The 20,418-nt window shown below is 38.7% G+C and overlaps 1 protein-coding gene across 9 annotated transcripts in view; it reads right to left on the reverse strand.

Moving 5' to 3' along the window:
* NRP1 (neuropilin 1) overlaps positions 1 to 20,418 on the reverse strand; it is a 144,195-nt gene that overhangs the window by 17,294 nt on the left and 106,483 nt on the right. For 5 of the 9 annotated variants that reach the window (XM_081046555.1, XM_081046553.1, XM_081046551.1 and 2 more), the window contains 4 exons: positions 13,760 to 14,091; positions 9,141 to 9,285; positions 5,632 to 5,736; positions 1,133 to 1,192 (listed from right to left, as the gene is read on the reverse strand). In XM_081046555.1, the coding sequence (XP_080902681.1) occupies positions 1,133 to 1,192; positions 5,632 to 5,736; positions 9,141 to 9,285; positions 13,760 to 14,091 (642 nt within the window). The remainder of the gene's footprint in view (positions 1 to 1,132; positions 1,193 to 5,631; positions 5,737 to 9,140; positions 9,286 to 13,759; positions 14,092 to 20,418) is intronic. The other 4 variants (XM_081046559.1, XM_081046557.1, XM_081046556.1 and 1 more) reach the window with 1 other exon arrangement.

The raw sequence follows: 20,418 nt of genomic DNA on the forward strand, positions 1-20,418 counted from the left end.
TACGGCCACATTTTATAACGTGAAAAGATGGGGGTAGGACTACAGTGTCTTTTGAATTTAAGCGAACAGATTATTCTTTTGTTTCATCTTTCGGTATTTGGGGTGTTTGAGCTGTGTGGTAGCAGGAATTTTGTCAACCTGAGCAAACTATGGGGAAACAGGGTTAAGTCCAACTGAAGAGAATTTTGTTTTGCAGTTTAATCAGGTCAACGGTGACAGGGTCCTTTAAGGAAGCATACTAATTAGGGCAGTCTTTTCTGCTCTCTGCCTAGCTGGGTAGTGTCAGAGTGTTGAGGAAACGTTGATATACACCACACGCCCCATTAATAAATGACTGTGGAGGCCAAGGCTGAGTGAGCGTCTATAAAGGAAATGGGAGAAGCTGGAAAGCTGACCTGTTCACCTTACTCTAATGATTAACTTTAAAGTATTTAAAACCTCTGATTGCTTATACTGACTGTTTCCCTTCATGTGAGTCTGTAGGGAAGAATCTTACAGAATACTAACAAAATACAAAGAAGAAGGAGAGGGAGGCCACCATTTAACTGTGGCTGGCCTTGATAAACAGTAAACCAAAGGCTTTAAAAGTCATTATGCTTTTCTATTAATAAAAGGACGCGGAGGTGCTGTTCCCAAGGGTGGGCCCCTCCCCACGCACAATTATAGCCATGGCTTCCTGCGCCTCATTTCGTGGCACACCCACTGGAAATGCTGTTGTACAACTGCCAACTCTGTGGCAGGCAAAACTGACAAACTTTGCCTGTCTTGGTTTTGCAGAATGGTGATGAAAATAGTCAGGCTGCTGCCTGTGAGATTTCCTTCTCTTATCGTTTGCAAACACAGTCCATGTCCTAGATGTGCTGCATTTAAACAAAGTATGTTATCCTGTTCCTTCAGTTGGGAGCTGGGATTGTCACCATTTGGCAATTACTGATGGAGCAGGAAATCTCGCTCCCTGCCGCATATACATGTGGATGGAAAGAAAGCAATATTTATGGCTCATGCTTGGAGACCAGATGCTGTGTGGCATCTCTCTTTTAGGACTTTGAGGAACCTGAAACCCAGAAGCATAACAATGGGCTACTTTTCTTGGTGGGGGGAAATCTACCACATTTTCTGTTTTATTTGATACCTGATTGGATTGTGCTGTCTATTATGGTTGGCTTTTCTGTGGTCAGCACAGTGGTACCACCTGAAAAACAAAACAGCAACATAGAAAAGTGAGAAAAAGGAAGCATTGTTGATAATATGCCGTAGAGAAATGCTGCATGCTTACATACATTGGATAGAGGCAAACATTTTCCATAGAAAATTCTTCCTTTAATCCCAGCTATAGTAATTCTTTGACTTAAATTTTGCTCACCACAATATCAAGTTCAAAGAAACTATTAGTTTTTACCCAACACATTGATTCATAAAGCATCCAGACAGTGTGGAGAGCTTGAGACTTCGTTCCAAGGGCTTCCCTGATTCCCAGACTGAGCATGGCATGCAATTGCAACAGTGAAACACAAAGGCCTCCAAATGTCCTCAGTGATTTGGGTATTAAACCTGACCTAGACCTCTAAGCTTCAAATAGTTTCCCAAGGTTTCAGATGTGTGCCTTCAGGGGAGTTGCAAGGCTGGTCCCACAGTCTATTTTAAAAACTGAAGGTTTAAAGTGGATGGCAGTAAGATTTCCTTTTTTTTGGCTATGAAAGTTGTTTATTTTTCCCCAAGGACAGATATTCTGCCCAGTATGTGGTTTGGAGAAGCTGCAGGAAAAGGGAAGGGAGAAATATTTCTTCACAGTTCCAAGGAACTGGAGATTGCACAAACAACACACTGAGAAATGTCAGCTTTCAATCAGTTTGTGTAAACTTTGAAACTCCTGGTCAGGGGACCATGTGGAAACTTAGCTGCACCCTCTTTTTCTTTGTCTCAATTCTTCCATTTTCTGCTCTTCAGCATTATATTTCTGTTTAAATCAGTGTTCTTAAACTTGACAAACCACAAGAATCACCTGAACGCTTGTTGAAATTGCAGTTTGCAACCTACTTACCCTCAGGTCTCACTGAGAACCAGAATCTCTAGGGGTAAACCCTTGAAATCTGTATTTTTGAAAGCTTCTCAAGTGTGTCATAATCCACGAAGCTTGAGAAACACTGGTCTGCTGTTTATTACTTAGGTGCTTGGGAAAGGCGTTTCTCCTTCTGTATCTGCACTGCAGATCATGGTCAGTGATAATGTATTTGCTATCCCAAGACATAAAGTCCTGGGCAGACTGAGGGTAAGGGCATGGGCTGGGCTCTGACTGCCACAGAAAGTTTGGGTTGGTTATAAGGTGCCATTGTACACCTTCCAATGGTATCATTCAATAAAGATTGGTGATCAGCTCTGTTCTGGCCAGGCCCTAGTCCTATTCTACAGCTCCCACAGACCAGAAATCATCCAGCTCATGAATCAGAGCTGTAAACTCGTGCTCTTGGAACAGTCTGAGGATTTCTGAGCTAATTGGCTGCAGCACCAAGTCATGTGACCTCTGCTCTCCTAGTAAATGTGCCGGCTGAGCGGTCACACATGTGCGTGGCTTCAGTGAAGCAGGCACTAGGAAGGAAGAATTATATATATTATGGGTTACGAAGGTGAATCTTTAATGGTAGAATTGGAGGGAGGCCAGAATACATCAGCATTCTGTTCCCAGTGGTCTTATAGGAGAAAAACTCAAGGTGAAAATTCACTCTTTAAAAGTGATATGCATTATCAGTTTTGTCACAGGTTGGGAGCCAAATTCTGCTGTTGGATACATACAGATCCAGTATGAAATTTGGCCTCCTGATGCCTTTGAAGTTAATTGTATTATCTAATGACTTCAAGGGCATTTGCAAATGAGTAACTTCACCTTGGCAATCAAATATTGGAGAGCAAAACCTCTCCTCATTTCCATGCATTTGGTACATTTCACCTGGAATTCAGTGTTGTTTATAAGTAATGAGTATTTTGCTACAGTACTTATCTCCCTCTGTATACAAACAGGTCACCCCAGGCGGAGAAATTAAAGCAACAACATCTGCTTTAAGGCACTAAATGCTACTAAAGAAAGCCTTGATCCCAATTTCCATGTGCCCACCTATCAGGGTTAAAGTGAGAATGCTTTTAGTTTGCTTTTATTGTACTGAACATTCAAAGGTTGCAGCTCTGACAGTAAAGTCTGTGCCAGAGTGAGCAAAAAGGGTGCAACGTTGTGTGTATGCCTAGGAGACGTTTTGTTCACATGTGAGAAGATACCTGCTTGGGTGAGGGCTTTGCTCCTTGTAAACATTTATATATGAGCATACCCTTTTTCAGAAAAGGATAACAAGCAGCTTCATAAAACAAATTCACCATAATGCAATAAATGAATAGGGGAACATGAAATGCCTTCTAAAATTTCTTCTTGATGGGGGTGTTAAGTGGTCATTATGAACACCCCCAGAAGTTCCTAATATACACATGTATTGATAGAATTATTGAGACAAATGTGCTGACCTGATAAAATAACTTTTTTTTTTTTGCCATGGTCATACATAAAAAATGCCAAAAAAATTAGAATGAACTTTCTTCTATCTATACAAGATATAATTTTTTAAATGCTGTAGATAAACCATAACCTTATACTTTTAAAGGATAGCCACTGTTTCCACTATAAATGACCCATTTTCTGTGGTTTGTAACTCATTGCCATACACAGTTTGCTCCAGGCTAACATACTTGCCCTATTTCATTCAAAGGCTTCAGTTTCAATTGATTCAGTCATAAACCCAGGCAAAAATGAGAAGGTTGGTTGTTCTGATACGAGGAGTAAATCTGAGGCTTTGTTCTAATCAATATTAACTGACCACTTTAGGGTATATAAAGAAAAGAACTCTCTCCACAAGAGGGTAATTGAAAAGGGTATCCTGTGATGATTTCAGTCATTCCTTTTTAAGAGGAATTTCACTACGAAAGTGTGACAGGGTCGGCATAAAGCCTGAGGTTTGTGGCAGTGTTTACAGGCAACTCTGGGAAGGTTCCACGGGATCTGGTTCATAGAATGGTACTGTTTTTTACATCAGCTATCAGGTTTTCAGCTTGAACTTAACTTCTTACAAAGAAAATGCCTTTGCATTAATTAGAGTATTTCGGTGGCTTGTGGCTACTTATATACTTATATACAAGCTTTGTTTGAAAAGCCCATAGCAATGTAACATTTATTGGCCACATGAATGTAAGTGATTATCCTGGAGATTTGCAGGGAGACAGCCTTAGGAGGTGAGATTTCAATGTAAACCTAGTACATGGTACTAAATTTTTGAGCTAGATTTTATGCCCTTGTTCCATCTCAGAATGCAGAGCTCTCTCATTCCTTCTGAGGAAAGCTTTTGAAGTCATTCGAAATGTACTTTGGGACATTTCCTTCCAGATTTTACATGAATTGCTTTGGCTAATAACATGGCACTATTATGAAGTTACACGCTAACACCTTCAGTTTCACCCATGAAAATTAATTATGTGGGCTCTTTGAGTCCTTTCTGGGTAAAAATACAGACCTGCATCCAAGAGCTCATGTTCAATCTAAAATTAGAGTCAGATGCTATATGAAACTGCATTTTGACCCGAGTAGCAGTAAAGGTCCCATGGTACCTTTTGCAACAATAGTGTGAAAATCCCAGTGCCTTGGCCAATTTCCAAATGATGCAATCCCATTCCCCACTTGCCCAACATTTCCTCTGCTGTTCCAAGTGGAAGAGAGGTCCTTTTCTAGCTTTTAGGGTTTTAAAATATTATGGAGTAATACTCTAAATTAATTAGTGAAGCATTTGGCACACACCATCCCTGATATATTTGCTAGTTGGTGGTAATGTGAAATGACAACAAATGCTGCCTATATAAATTTTATTGTAAAATGATTTATAAAATCCTAACTTAAAAGCCACATTTCAAATATAAGCCTAATTTCATCAATTAGTTGGCTAAAAGATCCACTCAAAAATTTTTATCTTTGTGGGCAGCCGGATGGCTTAGTTGGTTAGAGCGTGAGCTCTCAACAAGGTTGCTGTAAATCCATGGGATGGTGGGCTGCGCCCCCTGCAACTAAAGATTGAAAACAGTGACTGGACTTGGAGCTGAGCTGTGCCCTCCACAACTAGATTGAAGGACAACGATTTGGAGATGATGGGCCCTGGAGTAACACGCTGTTCCCTAATACTCCCCAATAAAATTTATTAAAAAAATTTTTTTCTTGATCTTTGTTAGAAAATGAAAATAAACATTACAAAGTGTGTGGTTATGTACATATCTTATGGGGTGGGTGGGGGAGATGAGAATCTGTTCAGCACATTTAGCCATGGAGAAATTCTTATTCAATGAATTCTAGCCTTGACCCCGAAAAGGGTTAAAATGATTGGTTGAAATGGCCGTGGCGATTAAAAACAAGTTGTTTACATGGATGACATGAGGAAATGAAAATGCACATGTTTGGCAAGGCTGCCTCTGCTGTGGGGCAGTTCTGCCACCACCCTGATGCCCACCACCGTGAGGAGAGACACAGAAGCGACCAGGCATTAATTAGCTGGTCTCCACGACAGCATGAACTGAAATGGCACAGCAATGGGATGAAGATGGTTTCTGCACCTGTGAGCTGGAAGTCATCACCTGTTCCGCTGTGGCAGTTGGCCTGGTCATCATCACATTCATCCACCAGGTTCCCATTGGGAGTGGTCGGTCCAGCTGTAGGTGCTGAAACAAGATCCAAGGATCATTATCTCACACCTCTGAAATGTATTCTCAAGCCTCTGGTCTGGCTGTTGAATCTGCTAACACTTTTGCTGAATAATCTGTGGCAAGAAGGCCAGGAACATGGCTTACCTCTGTTTCAGGAGCTAAAATAGATTTGGATTTTGCAGAATCCATTGGGGACTGCTTTGTTTGCGTATTTGATCCATATCTGCTGAATAGAGTTGGCTGCCTTAGCATTTTTTACATTGTTATCTACATAAACATCCTTTTTCTGAAAAGTTCTTAAATTCTCACTGGTTATTTATTCATGACCCTGGGGTTGAGAACTTTGATAGTAAAGATATTGCTTGAACTGTTTTTCCTTTCCTTTTCAAGGTACTAGAGAATTCACTTGTCATGAATTCTTTTAAATGCTTAGTACTTACTAAGTTTGCTAAGTTCATATTATAATTTATAATTTTATTCCCCAAAACAGAGTCCCATCATTCACTTTTAGTACAATATTGTTATATATTTTTTATTAAAGAGTGATTCCATTTCTGTCAACTTGTGATCCCTCTCCAGAGCAGGTGTCTGAGAGGATTTGTCTTAGATATCCTGGGGTCATTTTACTTAACTCCCAGAGGACTGCATTCCACTGCTGGCAGGTATTCCCATATCTTTGAATTTGTAGATGAAAGGTATCCAACATTAATCAAAGAAAGACTGCTTTTGAAGTTCTTTAAATTTAGTTCAGTCTATTTTTTTTTTCAGTCTGTTATTCATTTTTGCAATCTGTTTAATATTTTACAGTTTTCGGCATTACATTTCACTTTACGAGACTGGAGATAATGTACAGTTCTCTTGATGTTTGAGAACCAGACAAGATGCTGAGAGCGGGGTCCTGTTCTCTAATAGCTTCTGGCCAGCAGGAATGTACTGGGAACTGCTGCTTTCTCAATAAAAATTTGACATTGTTTGTTATTGTGCTTAAGTACTGAGCAGAGTTATGACAAATGTAGAAATGTAGCTAGTTTCAACTTCTTTAACTACCCAAAAGCACACACCAATAATAACTGGGAAACCAGCACATACAGATGTTATAGACACTGTTTAGGCATACAGTCTACACTTTTTTTATTTTTTTATTTTTTTATTTTTTTATTTATTTATTAGTTTCAGGTGTACAAGACAAGGTAATACTTAGACGTTCATCATTTATATCCCTCCAGTCTACGCTTTTTAAAGCATACACACATATTCCGGGCTCTACTTATTCCTCTCACTGAATCCATAGAATCCTCTCTGGCAATCCAGATGCTTGTCTTCACTAAGATGTCTTGATAATGTGCCACTTTTAAGTATTTTAAACTGTCTCTTCAGCTTGCTGTTTCTTTTTTTCATTCATTATGGTTTCTATAAAGGTGGGGTTCCAAGTTGGAAGTGGCCCAGGGTAGTACCGAGATTAAGTTGAAAATAGTAGAAAGTGAATGATTTTTATGTCTCAGTTTTAATACTTGAAAATATTTTATTTTCTGTCGTTCTCTAATTATTTCTTAAATATAAATGCTAGCCTAAAATAGAATGGACACCCAGGAAAGGCTGGACTATACCATATCCTTTTTGTACTCCTCTAGGTAACTCCTATAGAACAAGGGACAAAATAGATACCCGTATTTAATAAGGCCTCTTCATTGACTTAAGGAAGAAGAAAAGCACTCCCTTTTACCAATTGTATTAAAAGCTTTGACATTACTTTCCTGGATGTTGGTTTCTCACATGGCTTGGGGCAACTTCCTCACTTCTGTGAGAGCTTGGAAACATCTGTTGCGAAGCCCTTCACCAACAATTTCGACTGCACTACAGAGTTGACACTGGCAAATTGCCACCAGGCTCAGTCTTTTCAACCATCCATTCATTCCACCTCCTAAATCAGTGTTGCTTCCCAGAACCCAGGCTAAAGACTTGCCTCATAGCAGCAGACTCCCTTTCCCAGATGACCACATTTCTCAGTAAATTGAACATGTCTGTAGTTGACTCAATCTGCCCATCCCTTCTTTTGCTTGGCATCTTTGCCAAAGCCCTGGCACATGGTCATTCTTGGTCTGTGTTGATAGTGGCTAGATAATTCAGAGGTCTGGGACATGACTACAGATATGGAAACAACTGCACAATAAAGAATGAGAGATAATGGCCTGCTTTTAAATAAGCACATAGAAAAGTAGCTATGAATTATTCACTAGTACGGTGATTCATAGCTTAAGATTCTACAAAATCTTCTAAAAAGTGCATAAAAAAGTTTTATGATTTTAATGTGCTCAGGAATATAGTTACATTTGGGTAGCTGAAAACACACATAATTTTGAAATCACAAGAAGGTGATACTAAAAAAGCATTCTTTAAAACAACTATGAGCATATGCTCAGTGTATTAACATCTGGGTACCAACAATAGCCATTCTTTGAGCTAACCTGGAGAAAGACCTTTATGGGGATGGAAAAGTTTGTGTAAGGTTATTCATTTATGACCAAGTGTAAGGCAGATGGGAATTTGAATGCACAAAAGCATTAAATAGTACAATAAACAACCATCGTATCATTTTTTTCAAACATTCATCTCATTTATTATGTGACAAAAAATGCAAAGACGGAAAAGTTATGAGAAATTCAGTGAGAACTGAATTTGTTCTTGATATGACCTTTATATGATAACCTGTTTATTCAGTAACATCCTTACAGACCTCACTGTATATTCACATACATTATATTATATAAAGTTTGTGTCTGCAGCAGCTTAGGAAATTCATCTAAGAGAATGTCTTGATGTTTCAGTCTGTTGAATGCTGCTTCCTGCTGGTATGTGAAAGGTAGTCAACACAATCTACAGAACTCTAGATCACACATAGACTTCTAAACAAAATTTAAAAAGTCAAAGGGATTGATGGTTGCCAGGTTGGGGGAGTGGGAAGTAGGGGGAATTTGCTTAATGGTTAAGTGGTTTTACTTTGGAATGATGGAAATATTTTAGAACTAGATAGAGGTGGTGGTAGCACAAATAATCGTGAAAGTTTGTACTAAATGCTACTGAATTGTTTACTTTAAAATGGTGAGTGTTGTGTTGTGCGAATTTCACTTCAATAAATTATTATTATTTGTTAAATCCAAGGAGACAACCCCACAGAATCTGAGGAGAGTTATGCAAACAACCAAGACAAAAAAAAGGAATCTGAAGGCATTGTTTTCAGATTAGAATGTTCTAGAATGTGCTTGAATGTTTAGCCTCATGAACTGGCAGGCACAGAGAGATGGATGCAAGATTATCCAGGGAAAAAGGTGGTAATTTGTGATAGTACCATCAAGGGCATAAATGCATGAAAAGGAAAAAAAAATCTAGGAAATAGAAGGGACTCTGGAAATTGTAATTACCTTCCACTTCACAGCCCAGCAGCTCCATCCTCAGCCCTAGGCCACCATGAGTGGCTCTCTCAGGGTAGATCCTGATGAACCGTGTGGAAAGAGGTGGGAAAGTCCGTAGCTCAGGTGTATCATAGTTGCTATTGCCTTCAAAAGACTGTGAAGTATGAGAAACACCAGTTATTAATAAAACCTTCCTTTCAGCAGAAGAGCCCCTCTACAGGGACTCTTAACAGGGAAGAGAAATAGGGCTCATTCTGCCACTTCGTAAATGGCTGACATACCTTATAAATGAGAAAAGAAAAAAAACCACACAATTAAACCTTCTCTAAGAAGTGACAGATGTCATTTCTCAGAAACCAGAGTACACACTGAGGCTATACCAGAAGCTTTAATGAGACACGTTTTTAAATGATATGCTGATATGCCCGGGAGGAGTGACACTTTTACCACTTCTTGAGGTGGAGGACAGTAACTCAGTAAGAGAACTTTGCCATTTTTCAGAGCTTATAATAGACACCACATTTTCAATAACTACTCCTGTTGTATTCTCTTAAAGGAGCAGGTCTTATAGGAGAGGGACGAATTAAATTCCTGAAGTAGGAAATAGTAAATTTAATGCAGTGCAAATGCTGTTCATTCAAGAACTTGGGTTATTCCAACCCTTTGGAATTGCTATTTACTTAAGCAGTTCTACCAGTTGGAGGCATCTGTAGATAAAAGACCTTCACATCTCAGGAAGGGAACAAGAGTCCTGTTTGTTAAGTGATGTTCTGATGCCTGGTTGAATTGCCCCTCTTTGTCAACTGCATTCCTAACTTGAAGTCACTGTGACATTTTTTTAGGAGCTAGGCTACCCGGTCCTGATGCTGCTGCTGGATTAGTTTATTTCCCTTTTTACAATGACAGGAAGGTCGAAATCCTTGAGAGCATATCTTTTTCAAGAAATGGATAAACCTCCCTATATCCTCTTTTCCCAACACCATTCTTAATCCTGTCCAGAACAGAAGAGCGGAGGGAGATTAGAAAAATTGAATTGCTTTATCACTGGGAGTGTCCTTTAATATACCAAACATCCTATGTGAAAGGCATTAAATGCTTAAAATATATTAATTCATTTAATCCTCAAAACAACGACACGACATAGGTTCTGTTATTATCCTCATGTTACAGATGAGGCATAGAGAGGTCAAGCAATTGGCCCATGGTCGCTTGTCAGGTAAGTGGCAGAGCCAGGATTCAAACCTAGGCAGTCTGAACCAGTGCCCTTCAGCCCTTCACTACTACACTGCTATGATGCCTCCTTTTGTCCCTAGAAATAACCTAGTCTAATCTACTCATTTTAATAAATGAAAACACTGAGGTCCAGGAAATCGAGGTCTTTGCCCAAGGCCACACATTTAGTTTCATTAGTTTTTCTTTAAATGTGTTGCAGTTTGGGCTACCAAACCTGGTAGATCAGATTGAGTGGATGGCCAGCCTATGGCCAGGCTATGTCAGTTATGAGTGGGAACCACGCCCAGTAGTTGGGTCATAAAACAGCCAAAGATGCCATCATCCAGTGGTGAAAATATCAGGGCAAAACAGGGGACACATTTAAGAGAAGGCAGACAGGTTGAGTAGGTTGTGACATATCCAGAGGTTTTCTGAGTCCTAGAAGAAAATTAATTGGTCTTTTTCCAACTCAGAAGAGCCTCTGGGAATCTCAAAGTACATGCCTAACATAGACCTACTTCTCCCAATTAAAGTTTCCTTCTATTATTTTCAAGAGTAAATTCCCTTTGGGGTGGGGTTCTGCACTCTTGATAGAACTGCAGTTGCTGCCAGTAATTGAGAATCTGACATATATTATTGTCAGGTCCAATTAAGTGCTGTCAGTAAGATACTAATTATAGTGAAAATAGCATTACTACACATGCGAGTTCTGTGTATGTTGACATAGTTCCAACAATCATAGGAGAAAAGCACTTATATCGATGGGATCCCAGACTCTTCTCCTAATTTTAACTTGAGCAAAGAATTAGTACAATGTAAATACATACCACACCGTCAGTGATAAGCTGGGGAGAATATTAGCAATGAAGAGCCATATGGAACTGGGCTAACTTTGCTAGCATAAGGCTGTTTATGAAATATGTGTCCTTTTACTAATCATGTTTTAGAAGGACTGTGAGTATTTAGATCCTCTATCTGCTCCTGAAAAGTGTAGTTAATTCAGACTCTGATGTACCTTGTCCATCATGCATTGAGAGCAGGAAGCGAGGAGAGGGCACAGAGGATTTTAAATCCATCAAAGTGCTATTTTATTTCACAAAACAGTACTTATTTTACTGTTACATATAAGATACTTGGCGTCCTAAGCAGGTAACCTTCATTGGTAAGTTTAAATATACTATGTTTTATATCTTTATACCATTTAGAAATATGTACTGCTCCTAAATTGTAGGTTTTACCAGTTTCCTTTTTTCATCTTTAAGATTTTATTTCTGGGAAAGGGCATGTAGAGATCATCGATTAGGCTCTACATAAACAACTTAGAAGTTTTCAGTTTTAAATATCATAGGAAGATGATAATTACTGATAGAATCATATTTTAGGAATAAAACTGCACGCATTCAACCAATCATGAATGGAGTGTTTTGTTAAAATTAAAAACTGTTGGCTTCTTGTGGAATTCTATACGAGATGTATTATAATAGAGGGACAGCGTCAGACGTGATTGCAGATGCGTGGATTGCATAACAACAGGAAGCATATGACGCATCCTATCCAGAGCATATGGTAATTTGTTTTCTGTCTCTCTTAGAACCCTAGTGTTGAAGAACATGTCACAACAGCACACACTGCCATGTGACAGCAGCTCCAGGAAGTTGCTGATTTGCAGCATATTCACACATTGCGATCAAGTCGCAAGGCTTACTACGCCTCAGAGAAGATTGGCTCTTAGGGAGAACTCCAGTTTCTGATGTTTGTTTTACTTTTTCTTTCACCGAAACGAGAGGGGGCAGACATAAAAGGGAAAATGAAATGGACATAAGAAAGTAGCTGCACACAGATGATAAAAAAAAACACTGGAAATGTTTTAGAAACCACAAGTTAACAAGGGGTGAAATGGGAGAGAAATTTTTACATTTCTGACAGCATCATCCCTGTCGGTGGGTGGCTGACCCACAGCCGGTGGGGGACAGGGCTGTCTTTGCAGAGCCCTACATCTGGACAGAGTGGGAGTTGGCTGCGCTGCCCCAGCTTTTGTTTCCTGCCTGCAATGCCTTTGTCTGAGTCACTATATTAAGCTACATTCCCACACTTACTTAGAGGGGGAGCAAGGATTATATTCGCTCAAATTAGCTAGAATCTTCTTTTCATAAAAGGAGTAGGTCTTGGTCAAAGTGGGGATGGGAAGGCTGGGACCAAAAGGCCAATTGTGCTGGCTATGAGAAACATCATTAGCTGAATACCATTCCCACATTGCATACAGAACTGACTGCCTTTGGGTTGTTACTTATTTTAATCTCAAACCAGCTTCCAGGTCAGCTAGCATACTCCTGGGTATCCTTTCTTAGTTGGCCTCGTATACTCAGGAAATGCAAATAAATTTAACAAACAGCTTAAGTAAAATGTAATCATTAAAGAATATCTGTTTAGTTAAAAAATATTATAGCATGTGTTGTGGTGAATGTTGGAATATTTTTATATTGCGAATCCCTTCCTGTTTCACTGGATCATCAAGGGTCAACTGCATTTAAAAAGGTTCTAATGCATAAAAAAAATACACTTAAGCATTACTTACAATAGCCAAAGGTAGAGTCAACCCCACTGTGTGTTGATGGATGAATGGAGAAACAAAATGTGGTATATGCAAATAATAGAATATTATTCAGCCTTAAAAAGGACATTTTGACACATGCTACAACATGGATAAAACTTGAAGACATTATGCTAAATGAAATAAGCCAGTCAAAAAAGGAAAAATATTGTATGTTTCCACTTATATGTGGCACTTAGATTAGTCAAATTCATAGAGACAGAAAGTAGAATGATGGTTGCCTGGGGTGGGGAACAGGGGAAGTGGGAGTTATTGCTTCATGGGTACAGACTTTCACTTTTGCAAGATGAGAAAGTTCAGGAGATTGGTTTCACCGATATAAATATGCTTACTATTGCTGAAGTGTACACCTGAAAAAGTTAAGATGGTAAATTTTGTTATGTGTATATCACCACAATTGAAAATTAAAAAACAAAAACAAAAACACACCTAAAGGAGGGATAGGTGACAGAAGGGAAAGGGGAAGGGCTGATAGGTTAGAATTTACAGAGAGATTTTGAGTTCCTACTGAGTTGCTGCTGTCAGTCCCCTGCTGCTCACCCTCACAGCTGCCCTGTCTCCTGTCTGTGTTGAGCTATCTGCCATCCTTAAGAAAGGGAAAAGTTTATCTCAGACATCACTTTTTCCAATCCTGTGTGCCCTAGAACCGGTGATCTTACTAACACCATCACACATCTCCACTGGTCTCACTGCTGAAAGGGAATAAGTCTTGCTTCCTCAGGAAACTGATGGAGGTCCTTGATTTAAGTCAAGGATATGAGGAAGGGCTTCCTCCCGGCAGTTGCTCCCTGCCCTTGGACCTCACCTTAGCCTTGCGTTTGCTGTCGTCCATGATCATTTTCCAGTCGGAACCATTGTTGCTGTACCCGATCTTGAATTTCCTCATGGATACCTTGTTGTCCCGGTGCTTCCCCCCCTGAATGATGATGCCCCTCACAATCTTCTCCTCCCCCAGGTCCACTTGGAGCCACTCATTTGTGTACGGGTGAGGTGCGGGGGGCAGTACCCAGCCAGAGCGACTGGTCACAAGGCGAATATTTTCAGGCATCCAGTTTCTGTCCCCTTGGTTTGATGCTGTAATCTGGGAGTCAGAAATAAGTCCAGACACCATACCCAGCATTCCAGAGCAAGGATAATCTATAGGGTAGAATGAAATAGATAATGTAAAATGATTTTCTAGAAATCTCCATGCTTAGAAAGAGAATAAAACATACTGAAAAAAAACATTGTCTGTACCCATGCATATAAATGTTCAAATTTCTGGATCATTTGACACTAAACTAGAGCCTTCCCTCCCTCAAACTTTTCTTCCACTCTTTCAGAACTCCCCTCCCTATACTACATTCCAATAAGTAAAATCTTCCATAAGAACATACATTTCCCCCTTTTTGAGTTTTTTCTAAGGCAATGAACGACATCATAGATCTTTTGATATCCTCTACAACAGGCCAAGTAGCTTCTGAGTGTAAGGAGAGTATCAATCATTGATTGATTGGTGACTTAAAAACAAAATGTTCAACCCTTCAATTATTCTCCTTTCAAAATTGTACATTTAAATAAGGACATGCATAGAAATAATAATTTATTTTTCTTTGAACAACTCAATTTTGCATAATATAATCAAAAGTTAGCCTAAAAATATAACCATCTTAATAGGCATGTATCTAATAGAGTAAAACTATGTCCATGTTATCAGCTGAACCTTAAGAATTAATAACTGAGATGTTCTCCCCATGAATTGATACATAGTTCAGATCATGTCATTTCTTTATTCAAACGTTCAGTGCCTGCTTGCTTAGGAATTATGCATGTACGTTCAACCAAGCATGCCAGGCCTTCCATAGCATATCCTTGCAAGGCCTCCCCTTGAAAGGCTGAGCATTCAAGTGTGTTATTGCATTGAATTCTCACACAGAGACAGTAACCAACCCACTCAGTGTCACAGAACTCGTGACTGGAAGAAACACAACTGAAACCTAGGGCTGCCTGATATCAAGGCCTAAACCATTGAAGGATTCGGAGATGTGCTGAAGACCATCACAGCACAGAGGGCTTATAAGATGAGGGTTCAAAAGTACCTATTGTGCATGGCTAAGGAGTGGGCTGGGGCCCCTGACCAAAACATTTTCAATGGAACGGAGAATCAAAAGCCAGAATGCCATGGGTAGAGGAGAAAGAGGTGGACAAAGGAGACATTTGTCTTCAAAGCAAGGCTACAGAGGAAGGAGAGAATAGTAATGGGGTTGGGGGGGAAGGTATGACTGGTCGTGAGAGGCCTCTTAGCACTCCTGAGATGGTAGACATCAGCATTTCTGAATGGCGTTGGGAAGAGACAACAGAAAAGGAGAGGTCACGATTGTATGGGAGCAACGTGTACAAATGTGGAAATGTAAGGAACTGAAATGAAGATCTTCCTCACCTGGCTGGGGCTTGGGGTGGGGGGGGCTCTCTCATTCTGTTCCCTTCGCTAGAAATTCCTTGTCATCTTGTCCTTCCCACTATCTGAACCACCTAAAATCTTGACCCGTTTTCAAATGCTACATCATTTATTCAATTTTCCTGATCTCTCCAACTAGATGTGGCTTTCCTTTTCTGGAGGTCTTCACAGCACTTATCTGCATTTCTCATATAGTAATGGTCGTCTTCAGTTCCTTGCATTACTGCTATTTGCCTCCCCACATTTTAAGTTCTCTGAGAGCATGGACCAAGTCATATTTAAAAATTTTCTATGACTCCTTGTGCCCTGCTTTATAAATACTATTTGCTCAACAAATATTTGTCAAATGAATCAACTTATTAACACTTTAAAAGGCAGCTGCCCACTTCCCAAGCACCTCTTCCTGTAATTCAGCCATAGTATTTGCTCCAGGCTGGGATCTGGAAACTAAGAATCAATTCAATGGGGATTAAAACAAGATTTACAAAAACTATTTTACTGGGGGACTATGAAATTATAGTGTTAAAAATAGAAATCACATTTTTGGTCACTGTGGTCACACCTGCTGATTCAAAACCAGCTTTTATAAAGAAAATGTTTAGCTGGTAATGAGGACCAGATGTTAACATTCGGAAAAAAACATGATTAACTTGAATAATCTAAAGAGAGCAGAACCTTTACCAGATTAATGTCCTTTCTCTAACACAGAGCTGGCTAGGGCAAAGTTTACAATGCACAAACCTAACAATGCCCAGCCCTTGTTCAGCCAACAGGTCCATTGGAGCACAGACTGTCATTCCTTTTGTATGTCTGTCTGCCTCATCCAAAAAGAACAACAAAGAGGAACCTTGATTTGCCCTTGATCGAAAACTGATTCTTTCAGCAATGATTAAGAGAAAACATATACAGAGGGTGTCAAAAAAATGTATATACATTTTTTAAAACTTTTATTTATTTTCAGTGTGTTTTTCCAGGACCCATCAGCTCCAAGTCAAGTAGTTGTTTCAATCCAGTTGTGGAGGGTGCAGCTCACAGTGGCCCATGTGGGGATCGAACCGGCAACCCTGTTGTTAAGAGTACGGCACTCTATGGAAAACAGTATGGAGGTATCTCAGGGATCTGAAGATAGAACTACCCTATGATCCAGTAATTCCACTCCTAGGCATCTACCCAGAGAAATCCAAAACTCCAATTCAAAAATCTGTATGCACTCCTATGTTTATTGCAGCACTTTACACAATAGCCAAGATATGTAAACAATCGAAATGCCCATTGGTCGATGACTGGATTAAGAAGCTGTGGTACATTTATACAATGGAGTATTACGCAGCCATAAAGAAAAAAGAAATCTTATCATTTGCAACAACATGGATGGATCTAGAGAACATTATGTTAAGTGAAATAAGTCAGAAAGAGAAAGACAAGTACCATATGATCTCACTTATATGTGGAATCTAAAGAAAAGAATATGTGTATGAACTAATCAGAAACAGTTTTGGGGACACAAAAACCGAGAGTTGTTAGATGGGCGGGGGGGAGGGGGGTGGGAATGGGGGGAAGGGAGAAGGGATTGGGGGGCGGCTGGTGACCACAGGATGGCCTCAGGGTTTTTTGAGAATTACTTTGGGGAACTTATTCAATAGTGTTTGGGGATTTTGTTGGGTGTCCGATGGACATGTGTCCTGTTTGGGAGACCACCTCAGGGATGCTGTGGATGCCTGGTCATGGCATTGTACACCAGAGACTGGATATTAATGAATGCCAACTATAATTTTATGTGTATAATGTGATGGCTCGGTGTGAGGTCGGGGTGGTGGTGGATGGGGGGAGGGGGGTTCACGGTGTGAAGGATGTAAAAAAAAAAATAAATAAAATAAAACTAAAAAAAAAAAAAAAAAAAAAAGAGTACGGCACTCTAACCAACTGAGCTAACCGCCCGCCCTTGTATACACATTTTAAGAAAGGAAAACACTATATTAAAATTACGCTGATGGTAACCACTTTGAGCACCTCTTGTAATTGCATAAGTCAAATGTGACTTGTATTCATCTTTTGTTATTGGAATATATTGAGTATTACAATTTTAATAGTTTTTCCTTTCTTAAAATGTGTATACATTTTTGGGGCACCCTCTGTATTAACATTTCAAAGTTTGAATTACATGCTAGGCTCTAAATCTGGCTACATGTCAAATCCTTTAGAAATAGTGTTGCCAGATATAGCAAACAAGCAATCAAACAAAAACAATAAAACAATAAGCAGGATGCTAAACTAAATTAGAATTTCAGACAAATAAGAATTTTTTAGTACAAGTATGTCCTAAATATTGCATGGGATAAAAAATTATCTGTCATTTATCTGCATAAGATTTAACTGGCAACCCTGTATTGTATGTTTGCTGGCAAACCTGTTTGCAAAGCTTAAAACCAATCTTAGATGAGAAGGAGAGATGAGTTCTGTGATGGGGAATTGAGGTGGTTATTTTCACTGATACATACTATTTTACAAGAATATCTCTGTACTTAGCTTTAATGGGAAAACTGAGATATACTGATAAATCAAATATCAGTTAACCAATTTTCAAAGAATGAGATGGTAATAATTGCATTTGATGGGAGAACCTGAATGAGCATAATTTTGTCTTTCCTCGATGACTCAGAAAGTATCTTTGGATTTTGTGGTGCCTGAGATCATCACTGAGAACTTTTGATTAACATAGAAACACATTAATGTGTGCTGAAGTTAATATGCTTCTAGTTAACAAATACAAGTTAACAGACTTTGGAGTGTACTGTCACACATTAAGTAGTAGCCCTACAAGATTAATTTCACTAATTTCCATCTTTACCAAAATGATGAAGTCTGCTTTGTCAAAATAATGAAAATGTTCCTTTGTCATTTCCTATAAAGTAAAATGGTTTGCTACAATCTTGCTTCTAGAACATATAAATCATTAAATCCAGAGCATATAATGTAATGACCCATTATTATATGCTCTGGATTTTTCCAGTTTTACTAATTTCAAAAAAATACTTTCTGAATACAAAACTTATGTTGAAACTTGGGGCTCTGGAAACTTTGGAAGTCAAGTGATATTATTCATGTGGTAACTTTTAATTCAATAGTTTTTTTTTTTTTTAAAGTTGGATTGAGTTAGGACCTGCCTACTCAAGAGGAGAGGATCGAATTTTGAAATCCATCACATTTCTCAGAAGGCATGGCTAAAACTGCAATTCATTCATTCAAAAATAGTGCATTGAGCACTTACTATGTTCCAGGCATACAGGACACAATAGAAAATCAGGCAAACATTGTCATCCCTCTCATGGATCTTCCAGTCAGCAGGGACACTTGTTCTTCTTTCATTAGTCTCCACTAGGAGGGGACCATGGCCTCTAAAATAAAATTATTTGCTTCTGGTACCAAGAAGCAAACACTGATATTGTTCACTAGAGTTTCTGCTTGCTGGGGCTTATTCTGGGTTTAATTTACTGAGCGTCACGTACTGCTTAATTTATTGGGTATCATTTAGTGAGCACTTATTCTAAACCAGCTATGTTACAAACAGTCTTTCACTGAATTCTCATTATAGATGAATGAAGGTTAATCTTACTGACCAGGAAAAGAAGATCAGAGGGACTTAATATCTTGCCTATGGTCACGCATTCACTAAGTGGATAATCCAGAACTAACCCTGGATATGTCTGTGTATCTTCTGTACATCTGACCATTATTGTAACATGCTGGCCTCTTCAAAAATCTGCCTCAATCAATTACTTGGAGACTGTAGCTGTCTTACTAGAGAGAAAGTATCTAAAATAAAGTAGGGATCATGATTAGCAGACTAACCCTATGAACCTAAAAGCAGTGTCTAATTAGGGGGGGAAAGCCTTCTTAAAATAGCTGTAAAATAGAATACATGTAAAAATATCAGAATATGCTGTTTTAGTCATGTATGTTTAAATAACTAGATAATTTAACTATTTTTAAAAATCTGATAAATTATTTGCCCTCTTTATATGTGAAGACTCACACTCTTAGAATTAACTCTCAGATAAATCCTTGTGAAAATGAAAATAGAGCATTTCAGGTTTAAAGAAGTATTTTTATTTGACTAAAAAGGGACTGTTTTTTTTTTTTTTAATTTAACTAAAAGGAGAGCCTGGACATTCAGAATTCAGACTAATATGTTTGGAGTCTTTATGAAATTTATCTCATTTTTTTGTTTGGTATAGTGACATGAGATTAGGTTGGAGTAATTGGCCAGAAATTTCTACCCTGGCTTCAAAAGGTCTTATTTCTACAAATTTATCAGTAACCTCTAAAATTTGTAATGCTCTGAAAATGACCTAGAACTTTCTCTTATGTAATTGTTGATCAAATATAAAGCCAAGGTCATATCTCACTTTTCAGTGTTCTTTTCTCCTCCAAACCCCTCCCACCGAGTTCCTGCCTCCAAGACCATGAACTTTCTGTCTTAGATCCTAAAACAATAAACACGTCTGTCTCTATGATGGAAATAAATAAAATTTTGGTAAGAAATCAGATGTCAATTTTTACTTTCCAAATGGACTCTACTGTAAACAGTGTAGTTTTTCCCCCCTCTTTAGTATGCTCTTCAAATTGCTTATAACTTCATGGAAAATTGTGATTTTTTTTTTTTTGCTTTCAAGTCAGTATTTTCTGTTTCTAAAAATAATTATACTAAAGAGGATAAAAATGAAAACAATAGAGCTGGCATTCTTGGAATGAGAAATTAAATGCCCTAAATACCAGGGGTGCCAAAAAAAGTTTATACAAATGGACAGTTTGGTCAACGTTGCTAAGCAGTAGTTCACTGTAATCAGAAGTGTCTGATGGTAACCACTATGAGCACCTCTTGTAATTGCAGAAGTCAAACATGACTTGTATTCATCTTTTGTTAGCGGTATATATTGAGTATCACCATTTTAATACAGTTTTTTTCCTTTCTTAAAATGTGTATACATTTTTTGGCTCTCTCTCTCTCTTTCTCTCTCTCTCTCTCT

Source organism: Rhinolophus hipposideros (genome assembly GCF_964194185.1).
Source record: "Rhinolophus hipposideros genome assembly, chromosome: 1".
Lineage (NCBI taxonomy): Eukaryota > Metazoa > Chordata > Mammalia > Chiroptera > Rhinolophidae > Rhinolophus > Rhinolophus hipposideros.